Source organism: Myotis brandtii, unplaced genomic scaffold (assembly GCF_000412655.1).
Source record: "Myotis brandtii unplaced genomic scaffold, ASM41265v1 scaffold32, whole genome shotgun sequence".
Taxonomy (NCBI): Eukaryota; Metazoa; Chordata; class Mammalia; order Chiroptera; family Vespertilionidae; genus Myotis; species Myotis brandtii.
Genome location: NW_005362269.1, coordinates 877,248 through 889,361, shown reverse-complemented (window position 1 = coordinate 889,361; position 12,114 = coordinate 877,248). Strand labels below are relative to the sequence as shown.

The 12,114-nt window shown below is 38.3% G+C and overlaps 1 protein-coding gene across 10 annotated transcripts in view; it reads left to right on the top strand.

Moving 5' to 3' along the window:
- The window catches only part of CSNK1A1 (casein kinase 1, alpha 1), a 41,493-nt gene that overhangs the window by 714 nt on the left and 28,665 nt on the right, over positions 1-12,114 (top strand). For 9 of the 10 annotated variants that reach the window (XR_001362925.1, XR_001362924.1, XR_001362926.1 and 6 more), the window contains exon 2: positions 513-619. The exons of the other annotated variant lie outside the window; for it this stretch is intronic. Coding sequence is in view for 6 of the 9 variants with exons in the window: in XM_014543083.1 (XP_014398569.1) it covers positions 513-619 (107 nt within the window). In the remaining 3 variants the exon portion in view is untranslated. The remainder of the gene's footprint in view (positions 1-512; positions 620-12,114) is intronic. 10 annotated transcript variants of the gene reach the window in all.

Below are 12,114 nucleotides of genomic sequence, written 5' to 3'. Positions count from 1 at the left end.
GGGGTCCGGAGGGAGCCCGCTCCCCTGGCTTAGGAACCTCTCCCACGCTCTTGCCCTAAAAGGGAAAGACCACGATAGAAAGCTTGGGTGAACTGGGAAGTTTCCCCGTATTGTAATCTATTTTACCGTCGTTTAAGGTGAAAACGGCAAAATCTTTTTCCTGCGATATGTGATATATATATATATTATATTATATTATTTTAATTCGACTGGGCTTCTTGTTCTAATCAGGACGGCTTCCGATCGCCCGATTTCTTCATAACCTCTCCTTACGTTTTCTGCATGAATCATTGCCCTGCACTGGAGAGGACGTGCGGATTTCGTCACTGCCCCCTGAAAAGGCCTTTGAGGCCGGAGCCTCCTTTTATGATGACAAAGGGAGCTCTCTCCCCGCGGCCTCCCACTTTCACCTTCTGGTCACGAGTTGGAGCCTTGCTAATGTCTCCCTTCCTTCCCGAGCGGCAGGGAGCCCGCAGGGATGTTGATGCCATTATCCCCTCTCCCCCCCGCAGGAAGTGGCCGTGAAGCTAGAGTCCCAGAAGGCCCGGCACCCGCAGTTGCTGTACGAGAGCAAACTCTATAAGATTCTTCAGGGTGGGGTTGGCATCCCCCACATACGGTAAGAAGAACCCCGAGCGCACGGGTCGGGAGTGGGGCCGAGGCCGAGGCAGGTAGCAGGACCAGCTGCAGCCGGGCCCTGGGACTTGAGTGGTACCTGGTTGCCTTTAGCCAGTGGTTTCCTTTGAACCGTTCGTCGGCACAAGCACCGAGTACATTTCAGTTTGTCAACTTAATGTCGCTTTTCCGTGGCTTGCACTCGGCTCCGTCTGGCGTGCGTCGTCCTTCCCGAGGCGCTGCGGTTCGTGGGCCTGCGGGTCAGCCCTGATCCCTGCGCGGCGGGGTCGGAGGCGGCTTCCTCCGCCGGCACCTCTGATGCGCTGGGTTTGCCCGGGGAGGTGGATGTGGAGGTGCCGAGGGGACCGGCTCCGCCAGCGCGGTCTGCTGTTGGAGCTGGCTTGGGAAATGGCTGCTCTTTTGTTGTGTTTTTGTTCCAACATGTCTTCCTCCTCCGCTTAGAAAATGGCGGAGCGACGTGACTCAACCGCATTTTCCTGCCCTTTTCTCTGCGTGGGTTCGCAAGGGAAGGTGCCTCGGTTCCCCCGTTAGCGGTCCTGAGTGGATTAAACCTTTGAAAAGCCAAGAAGAAAGCTGCGGGTGGTAGTGGGGTTCAAGGAAGGAGATGGCATAATGACAGTCTGTGATCTCTGCAGCAGATGCGACGTGAAATTACTAAATTATACTATGCGAAGTCTTTCTCAAGGTGTTAATTACTCTTTCAAGAATGGCAGTGTTGGCTGCATTTCAGTCTGTACTAAATTTCTACGGGTAATGGCAAAGGCAGTTTGAGCGCAGCGCTATGTTGAAATTTATACTCAGATCTCAGTTATATTAAAAGAAAGCTTCATCACGAAACCACAGTTTGATAAGTAACTTTAACCTGTTGAGTTGTCAGTCACATCAGGGAAAATGTTTAAAGGGTTTTAGAATAGTTTGGTTTTTGAGATTAAAGAGTCCTTTCCTAGAATAGATACTAAAAGATAGCTTAAAACCCAGCGATTCTCCAGCAATTACTCAAAAATAACAAAGATTCAGGATAGTTGAGAATTAAGTGGAATTGGTATGTACTGTGGCTTCCTTTTCCAATTTCTATTCCTCCAATCTTGAATTAAGGGCTAGATTACATACATTCATTCTGATGGGGAAACAACCAAATTAACACTATCCTGAAACAATTTCCAATGTTGATAGACATTTTAAAGGGAGAATTGAATAATGAAATGTTCTGTTGGTTGTTAAGTGATAAAGTAAATTATTTGGAAGAAAATCCCAGGTTTATCTTTTGAGATAAAGGTTAATATGAAATCTAAAATGATCCAGATTTGAAATTTTAATTCCCATCCCTAAAAACAACACCCTGCTTTGTGGGAAAGTAAATTTGTTACTGTGGAAGAATGAAATTTTTTATTCAAATACCTACATATTTTCCTTCTCAAAGAAAATGTCAATTGCATTAGCCTAAAAATTTTAAACTCTTTTCCCTTTGCATGTAATCTCTCCATCCCTGGTCCCGGTTGATTTGCTTTCATCACTAGTTTTTCCTAGAATTTCATGTAAATGCAATCATATATGAGGTAACATTTGTGTCTGGCTTCTCTCACTTAGCATAATGCTTTTTAGATTTATCCATATTGGGAGATTTTGTAAATTTCACAAGACAGGTTGAATTTAATATATTTGAAATCATTTTCAGAAGGCATTTTTTTTAAAAAGGCATTAAGCACCTGGCATTTTCAGTGCTAAACCCAAATTAAATACATGCCCTTTTATCCAGTAGCTTTTGTTTAATAACGACACTGGTACCTAACAAGAGTAATGGTTAATATACTGAATAAGCAATGAGTAAAGGAAATTAACTTGTGAACAAACTAATAGGCATCTATTATAAGATGTGTACCGAGAGTTGTGGCAGTTATAAACTGTCTGTGGGTAGAGCTAGAGAGATTAACCTGGCTTTCAAGTTAAGGCTTTCTGGGAGAGGAGATGGGATTTCAGGATCTGGCTCTAGGAGAGCCTGGTGAACTGGTTGGGGCAGGCATCCAAGAATAGAGTGTGGCTTCTGGGAGTAGTCTCAGGCAGAAATGTAGTAATTGGATGAGGGTGGGGAACGAGTAAATTTGTTTTAGGAATGGTAGGGTCAGTACATAGACACAAAAGTGGTTCATTGGTTTTAAGTATGGAAATTGTTTTTCCACTGAAGCAATAAGGATTAAGAAAGACTTAGATAAACCTTGCTTTGGGTGGCAGTTTTTTCCCACATTACCTACATATATACACTCAATATTTATTTGGTAAATAGTGAATTAAACTGACTTTAGTTTAGCTAGATTGAATAAGGCAATCTATATGTTATCCATTGTTTTAGACGTGTTGACACCCCCTAACCCCCATTTTCTTTAATATACTTTGATAGATCTGAAAAAAAGAGCTGCAAATTACCTGACCTACATAGCAGACCTGCCTAATCAGGTCCCCTTACCTAGTAAGGACCTTATTAAAGTATCTATTGTTACCTAGAGACATAGCATCCACTGTAAAGAGCAAGAGTGAGAGGATGACATTCAGTCTTTTGATATTTTTAAGAAACTGAAATCCTTGGACCTTGTGAATTGGCCTCTGGGAGCTCAATTAAAATTACTGTGTTTCTGATACAACACTCTCTTTCTTTGTGACACTCTGAATTAATATGTTCTCCAAAGAAACAATTATGGTATAACCAAGCTCTAGATCTGCCATGTGCAGACTGAGTAATCTGGGGTTAGTCAGTGCCTTAACCTCTTTGGGCCTATCATTTTCTTAGATCTGTGAAATAAAAAGGTTATTACCAACTTAGTAATTTTCTAATTTTGTTAGAGTGGGAGAGTTCTGGACAGAAAGGTTTAAGGTTTCCTACTCTTCTGGGAAAAGTTTTGCATATGAGCTTTTGAGCAGGGATTTGTTTGAACAAGTTTCCCTACTTAAAGTCACTGGCCTAGTTGATCTCAGAAATTTCAACCCTGACATTTTAAGACTTGTTTTCAAATAGAAGCTAGAAACCATTTCATCACAGTTTGATGTCATGTTTAGATCTTACCTTTGAATGTTATTTAGTAACTAGAGACCCGATGCACAAAATTCATGCTGGGGGTGGGGGTGGTGTCCCTCAGCCCGGCCTGCGCCCTCTTGCAGTCTGGGAGCCCTCAGGAGATGTCTGACTGCCTGCTTAGGCCCGCTCCCCGTGCTCGCCAGCCATGAGCCCAGCTCAGGGCTTCTGGCTGAGTGGTGCTCCCCCTGTGGGAGCACACTGACCACCAGGGGGCAGCTCCTGCGTTGAGCGTCTGGCCCTGATGGTCAGTGTGCGTTATAGTGATCGGTCGTTCCGCTGTTCGGTCGATTTGCATATTAGCCTTTTATTATATAGGATGAGACACCACTAAAGATTCTTAAAAATGACATCTCTGTGAGGGAAACCATAGGTTATTGTTTAGAAGGAAGTATATTAGTAAAATCTACTTTTATAAGGAAATCATGAATAAAGAAGTTGGGAGGGGCATAGGACAATTGTTACCTTGTATTTTTAACTTTTTTTTCCCCTCTGAATGTCAAGTATTCTAGAAGATATTTTTAAAGTACTAATTAATCCTTCCTCTTCAGTGTTAAAAGCAGCTTAAATTTTAATCTTAGCTTTTTAGCACTGAGGATATATCCTGTAATACATTCTAATGCTGTTATCAGAGAACAAAGGTGACATCTGTACTGGGTATGTCTTTATTAGAAAGATCACTGAATGCACGAGAAATGTGATTTGAACTCATAGGGTAAGTGAATCCACAGTATACTAAAGATGCTTATATTGGCTTATAATGGATTCCTAGTTATGGAATGATGTGATGATGCTTAGGTAGCATTTTTGACTGGATGAGACCTAAGAGATACAGCCTAACACCTCATAATACAAATTAAACTGTTGACTTTCAGAGGGGTACTAGAGTCTCCTAACTCTGAATTTTCCTGTGAACCATTTTCACTTTATGCCAAGGTCAAGTCATGCCAGTTCACATGTCCCACACCTTTTCATTTGATGCTGCAGAGCCATACTTTGCCTCCTTCACTTTATGGCGTTGGCCTTATACAGAGAAACTGAAAAGCTCTTCTATAAATGTATTGCTTGTATTATTGTTTAACTAGATGCTTATAATTCTTGTTCTCCCTTTTCAATCTGTGGATTGCAGGATGAAAACTTTTTTTGTATTTTAAATTGGAGTAAATATTTGTGAACCCATGTGTAGTATAGTACATGGATTTTGATTTTACTACCTTGGTTTATTTTTAGAGTTAGATCAGTTTGTTTCAAAATATATTTAAGCTGTATCTAAAGTAGCATTTACTGGTAGTAAGGTTTTCTCATCTGTCAATGTTTATAGTAAGAATGTTAATGTCAAGAATGCTATAAAAACAAAACTAGAATTTGAAGCACATGTTATAAATTGAATATTTTACGCTTAGTCTGTTTATATTAAAATTAGTCCTTGAGTTTAATAGAAGTTTTTCTGAGGTTAAATGAGTACCTTAATAGCTTTCATAATATAATGATTACCTAGTTTAAATGATGCTTTTTGTTACTTTGTTTCCAGTACCATCTCAGGTAGTTCTTGAAATGTTGAATGACCAATAATCATACAACATGAACTAATGCATGTCCTAATGGGATTTTTTTAAAATGAGGTGTAATTTACAGAGTGAATGTTCAGATTTTAATGTGCCACTGAGTCGGTTTTAACAAATGCATGCACTGGTGTAGTCCCTACTCAGAGAAAGAATATTTGATTTTTTTTTTTTAATATATTTTATTGATTTTTTACAGAGAGGAAGGGAGAGAGAGAGAGAGTTAGAAACATCGATGAGAGAGAAACATCGATCAGCTGCCTCCTGCACATCTCCCACTGGAGATGTGCCCGCAACCCAGGTACATGCCCTTGACCGGAATCGAACCTGGGACCTTTCAGTCCGCAGGCCAACGCTCTATCCACTGAGCCAAACCGGTTTCGGCTGATTTTTTTTTTAAAATACTGCTAATCTTCAATAAAGCTACGCTCTGTGACAATATAGGTTCCTTTTTTATATATATATAAGTTGGTCTTTTGGATTACAGGTACATATTATTTTTTCTGAACTTTATGTTATTTATGCAGGGCTGCAGGTTAGTAATATTTATTAACATGAAATATACTATTAGATTTACCTAATAAAATAATCAGGTGGGGTGGTGAATGCTTAGTAGCAGTTGAGCTCTTTGTCCTACTCTTTTGAAGAACTAGAATACTGCTTTTTTTTTTCTTCTTATCTGTAAGGTATCAGTGGAATGCATTGTTTTAATGGGGACTTCAGAAGTGCTGTTTAAAAAGGTTTAGCATATTCTGATCCTCAATATAAAGGGAAAATGGGAAAAGTTACAATGAGAATTAGGATTCTGTCTGTGATGTCATAGATTTGAACCTGAAATGAAGACTGTAATTTGTAATGTCAGCTTTCATTTATAAAAGGGATTTTGTAAGACCAACTAGGTCTTAAGAGGTTTTTTTAAAAAAATGCATTATATAAATTGATGGGATGATAAGGATAAAAGATACCTCTTTCATTCTCTGATGTAGTAATAATGTGTTCTTACTTTCATGTATGGTTACCTTTTATTCATCACATTGATAAATGCTATTGAAATAAGTGGGTAGTTGGTTCACTTCATTGTGGCTAAACATTCCTTTTTATGTCTTCATGCAAGAAAAAATATATACTTACCCATTATTCAAGCATTGTCCTGGTCTTATTTAATCATTACAACAATCCTCTAAGTTGGGGTTTCATGTAAATTGTGAGTCAAAGTGGTTCATTTGCTAAAGTCACATAGCTAATATGTTATTTGAATAGATTTTACTGCCTTTCAATTATACCAATGGTTCCCCAACTTTGCTGCATATTGGAGAACTTTAAAAAATACTGACACCTAGCTTCTAGCTAACCTGAACTGCTTGTTTTGATTTAATTGATGTGGGGTATGACTTAGTTATCATAAGTTATAAAAGCTCTGGTGTGCAGCAAAGTTTAGTAACCACTGTACTGTACCATATTTCACAGATTAATAATAGTGCTTTCCTGTTTACACCCACCAACTCACATTTTTTCTTAGAGCTACAAATTGATAAGGATTCTTACTTGCCGCCTCCTGTGAATTAGATTAATTCAGGAAACCCTATACTACCAGGAAACATAGTACTGGAAAGTATACTGTAATCTCATACTATCAAATACTTTGATTTCTGAAAACCAATATGTGAATCATTTTCCTGTTCTCTTAGATGCATTCCTACAGGAAAGCATTCTAGAAATTTCTTGAGGGAAAGAACTGTGTCTTGTTGATGAAAGTATCTTTTATGATTCTTAGAATAGTGCTGGGGAAAGAGAAGGCATGATTCATTTTATCTATGTGCATTTACTTTTTTAATGGAGCCCTCTAGAAAGTTATGGCTCACATATAGAATTTTAGGAGTACCTGCATTATTAACTCCAGTTCCTACCAGGAATATTCATCATCTCTGTATTATTTACTACTAGAGGCCCAGTGCACGATTGGGGCCGGGGAGGGACCACAGGACGGTTCCAGGGTGTGTCCACCCGTCTGGCCCAGTCCTGATCAGCCGGACCCCAGCAGCAAGCTGACCTACGGTCTGAGCGTCTGCCCCCTGGTGGACAGTGCGCATCATAGCAACTGGTCGAACGACGGTCGGACACTTAGCATATTAGGCTTTTATTACATTGGATTTCTTAAATATTCAGCTGAACTCACTAACTGGCAGCCAGTTTACAAAATGTAAACTAGCATGTTTAGGTTTGAATTCAAATCATTAAATGCCAGTGTCCATTAATTTGACAGTAAAGGCTTGCTGTTGTGGACATTCATCAGCTTAGGTGTCTATTAGCATCTCAGTGGTGTTGACTTTTTGGAATTTATTTTGGTTCTAGTTCAGCAACATCAGGAAGTTCATTTCCCTATACTGCCAGATAATGGAGGGGGTCAAAAAAATAACTTTTCTCCCACCTTCTAAGTTCTAGCTGAGTTAACATGAGAGATTAACAGGAGAAAATATCCAAAATTTATTGTGGATGTATGTGCAGGGGTGCTATAAAAATATGAGACCCAAAGGAGCATTAGGCTGTTGAGGTTTTTACCAGTATATGCCCTTTGGACAAAGGAGAAGGAAATGGGGGCAGAAGCCTGAGATTTTAAAGCCCACAATTTGCAGGTGGATGAGAAAGAGCAAAGATGGTAAACAAATTCCTGTTGGCCACCCAGAAACAATGGTACACAGAAGAAAGTTCAAACAGGCATTGCTAGGTTTCTCCCACTCTGCCACATTTCATATTATGATGTTAAGCATATGTTTCCTTCCTTTAAGGAGGAGTTTCTATCTGCATTTCTTTAGGCAGGTAAGGGGGAGAGTGAAAGGTTAATTCCGAGTCTTGTTTTTTAATAACCAGCTTAAATCAGTATTTCCAAAGGTATATTTTGGGGTGGCAAAACTTTGATTCCCCGCACAGACTATTCTGTCCTTTAGGTGGCTTTTATGAAAAGATATGTTGAGTTTAAAGTGACAGGGTAACCCAAGTTTCGCTCATTTATATAGTTAAGTTAGTAGCAGAAAATGCAGAACTAAACTTAGGCCAGGGAATTAGGGCTGGGGGTAGATCTGATTAAGATTAGGATAGAAGAGATAGCAGAGAAAGTAAATTGAGAATGACTGGTGGAATTCAAAGTTTATCAAGGGGAGAGTTGGGATAATGGGCTATTGAAGTCAGAAGAAGCCAGTTTTTAGGAAGAGGTAATATACATCCAAGAAACAGACAGGAAATGAGATTTTTAAAAGGTTTGGGGTTTTGCTATGGAATGAAGCCCAGTATATAATGATGTTTAGTAAATATACATTTACTAAATATATTTAGTTGACTCAATGGTATGTTCTGAGAGCAGTTTGGATGATGATGTCAAGAGTAAACTTAAGAGACAGGGTCTTGAAAATGTAGATGCTGTGAACATGGGTATATTATGGTACTGATTCAGAGCTTATACTTTTTAATTGTTCACTGAGGACTGACATGAATAACCTAAAGATGAGAAGATAAACGGCATAGGAAAAGAAAGACATTTGCCTATTAAAACTTTAACTTTTAAACTTGTATAATTATTTGGCTTATTTGAATCAAACGTGAATAGGTGCTTGCTTTTGCCTTTAAACTTTCAGTGTAGAGAATATTCTGCATTCCTTTTGTTTTCCTTACCTGTCAAATCAAGCACTTAGTGTTTTACAACCTCTTACTTGGTTTTTCATTCTCTAATTCAGCAAATGTTAGCATTTCCTGTATATAAGGCATTGTGCTGGATTCTGGGAATATAGAGTTGTGAACAAGACAGATATAGTGTCTGCCTCTATTGTATTAGGATTTTCTTTTTTGTGTTTGTTAGGATTTTCTAGAGAAACAAAACCAATGGATTATATATAGGTGTACTGAAAGGGATTAGGAGGGATTGACTCACACAGTTATGGAGATAAATCGTGTGATCTGTTGGTCTGCAAGCTGGAGACCTAGGAAAACCAGTTTAATTCTAGTCTAAGCCTACAGGCCTGAAAACCAGGGGTATGGATATCATGAAGAGAGTAAATTCTCCCTTCCTCCACCTTTTTTGTTCTATTCAGGCCCTTCACCTTGGGGAAGATGATCTTCTTTATTTAGTTTGTCATTCAAATGTCATTCTTGACTCATGTGGTAGTTGTCACTGACACCCCAAAATAATGGTTTACTTAGCTTCACTTAACGCAGTCAGGTAGACACATAAAATTAACCATTACACCTATCAAGTTGATACTTTAAAGGGGAGGACCTACATTAAAAAAATACATTTTATTTCTGTTATTGTCCTAGTCATAGGAATGGAACATAATTGGGTGTTTTAATCTGAACTGCATACTTATGAAAATTACACTGATTTGTTGCTCTGGGAAGTCCTTAGCTCTCATAGCAACACGTTATTTGTTTGTTTGTTTGTTTGTTTATTTTAGTCTTTTCTAAGATATTTCCATTTTTATAGAGAATCCTCAAAAAAAAAAACCTTGCCTCAAATCTCCAACTGTAATATAACATGTCTAGTTGGTTCCCCATGCCACTGTCATTCCTTCCCTTACTTTCTATTTTCATATTGCATTCTGATGCCAAGGCTAACCCTAAAATATTGATTTAATTATATTAAGTTCCAGCCACACTCTTGATAATTCCCCCAGTTATTTATAAAATTTAAAAGGTCTTTACAGCCCGAAGCTATCAGCCACCTTGACTCTCCTTCTATAGGTCTGTTCTTGCCCCTGTCTAGCATGCCCTTTTCTACCTTCCCTTTCAGAATATTGTCCCTTCTTCAGGATCTGACTGTAACAGATCATTTTCATGAGGCTTCTTTGGACAAATTTTGTTTCCGTGATGTTTTGGTTTTCTGCATTTTATGTTAACATTTTTTGTCGGCCCCAGTGACTTGTGAATGTATCATCTTACATTTCTGTTTTTATGTGTGTCTTAATATTTTAAACTAGATTTAGGCTGGATATGGGTTTAGGGGAAAGGAGATGAGAACAAAGAAGTGGACCTTGCCTTCTTTTAGCATATTCTTCAGACCTTAAGGCACCTTTTTTTTTTTTTCAATAGAAGTTAAAAGCTTCCAGAATAGAAATGGGAAATATAGAGGTGAAGGTAGAAATTGAATAAATAGGATTCAGATAAACAGAAGACTGTTCCTGGCTTCTAATCTGTGTGTAATAATGTCTGGATGAGTTAGACAGGTGGAAAGCACAGATGGGGAGGGTATGAGGTGTTAGCTTTAGAAAAATAAGCTATATTATAAATTCCTTGAGATCAAAAGGAAGTATAACCGACATACACACAGCAGGAAGATCTAATTATTTTAGAAATGCATGGTTATTCCATGGGGGGAAAAATGCCTTTGAAACATTTACTTTTAAGCTATTTTTTATGGCTGATTTATCTTCACATTGAGAATAGTGGATATGTCTTATACACTAAGCAAGAAGGAGAAAAATACCCAATAAGAACTTGATTTATTTATTTTTTAAAGTATATTTTTATTTATTTCAGTGAGGGAGGGATAAAAACATCAATAATGAGAGAGAATCATTGATCAGCTGCCTCCTACACACCGCCCACTGGAGATCAAGCCCTCAACCCTGGTAGCTCTGACTATGGAGATCAAGCCCTCAACCCTGGTATATGCTCTGACTAGGAATCAAACCATGACCTCCTGGTTCGTAGGTGGAAGCTCAACCCCTAAGCCACACTGGCCGGGCAGAAAAACTTGATTTTTTTTTTTTTAAGCTCATCTAATTCTCATTTCTAATTATTATAAGAGTATTTTGTTAAGGCTTATTCTGCAGAGTATTTTGTTAAGGCTTATTTTAAAGCACTTCTCAAAAAGTGTTTGTGAAATTATGTGTAAGTAATTGCATGAATATACGAAGTATGAATGTGTGTCTTTTACATTTCAGGTTTGGATTTGGGCTTGGATGGTTGTTTATTGCAGCTTTGTCAGCAAGCCATTGGTGCATATCTGCTGATATGCAGAGGAGATGTGGTCTTATGAGAGTTGATTTATGCTTTCCCTTTTGCCTTTGACTTTTTGTGCTTTTCCCTCACTGCCTTCACTCTTTCTGGATTTGGTGTTCTTGTATAGAATAAGTTCTCTTTTTTAATAATATTAATAAATTAGGTTTATACTAAAACTAGTGGCCCGGTGCATGAAATTCGTGCACATTAAAAAGGGAATTAATTGCCCTAACCGGTTTGGCTCAGTGGATAGAGCTTCGGCCTGCGGACTCAAGGGTCCCAGGTTCGATTCCGGTCAACGGCATGTACCTTGGTTGCGGGCACATCCCCAGTGGGGAGTGTGCAGGAGGCAGCTGATCGATGTTTCTCTCTCATCGATGTTTCTAACTCTCTATCCCTCTTCCTTCCTCTCTGTAAAAAGTCAATAAAATATTTTTTAAAGGGAATTAATGAGCGGAGATATTTTAATATTGCTATTTGCCCTTTCTCTATAATATAAGTGTGAGAAATGAAAGGAAATTAGTAAAATATATAAGAAAATAACATAAAAATTTATTAACAAATAACAGTAAAAAAGATATAACAACAACAGAGGCTTGATATAAAAACGACAAAAACATGATATGAAAACAACAAAAACATGAAAACAACAGAAACATGATATAAAAACAACAGTGATGCAAACAATGACTGATAAAGTGATTAAGCTTATTCTAATATCTCCCTGTACACCACATTAAGAGTGAAAACACTTTCAGAGTGCTTGACTAATTTCCCTTGTGATGAAGTATTTAGAACTTTAACTGTAACGTCACATGCTCTTCAAACTCGAGAGAAAGCAACATATAACTGACCATGTGC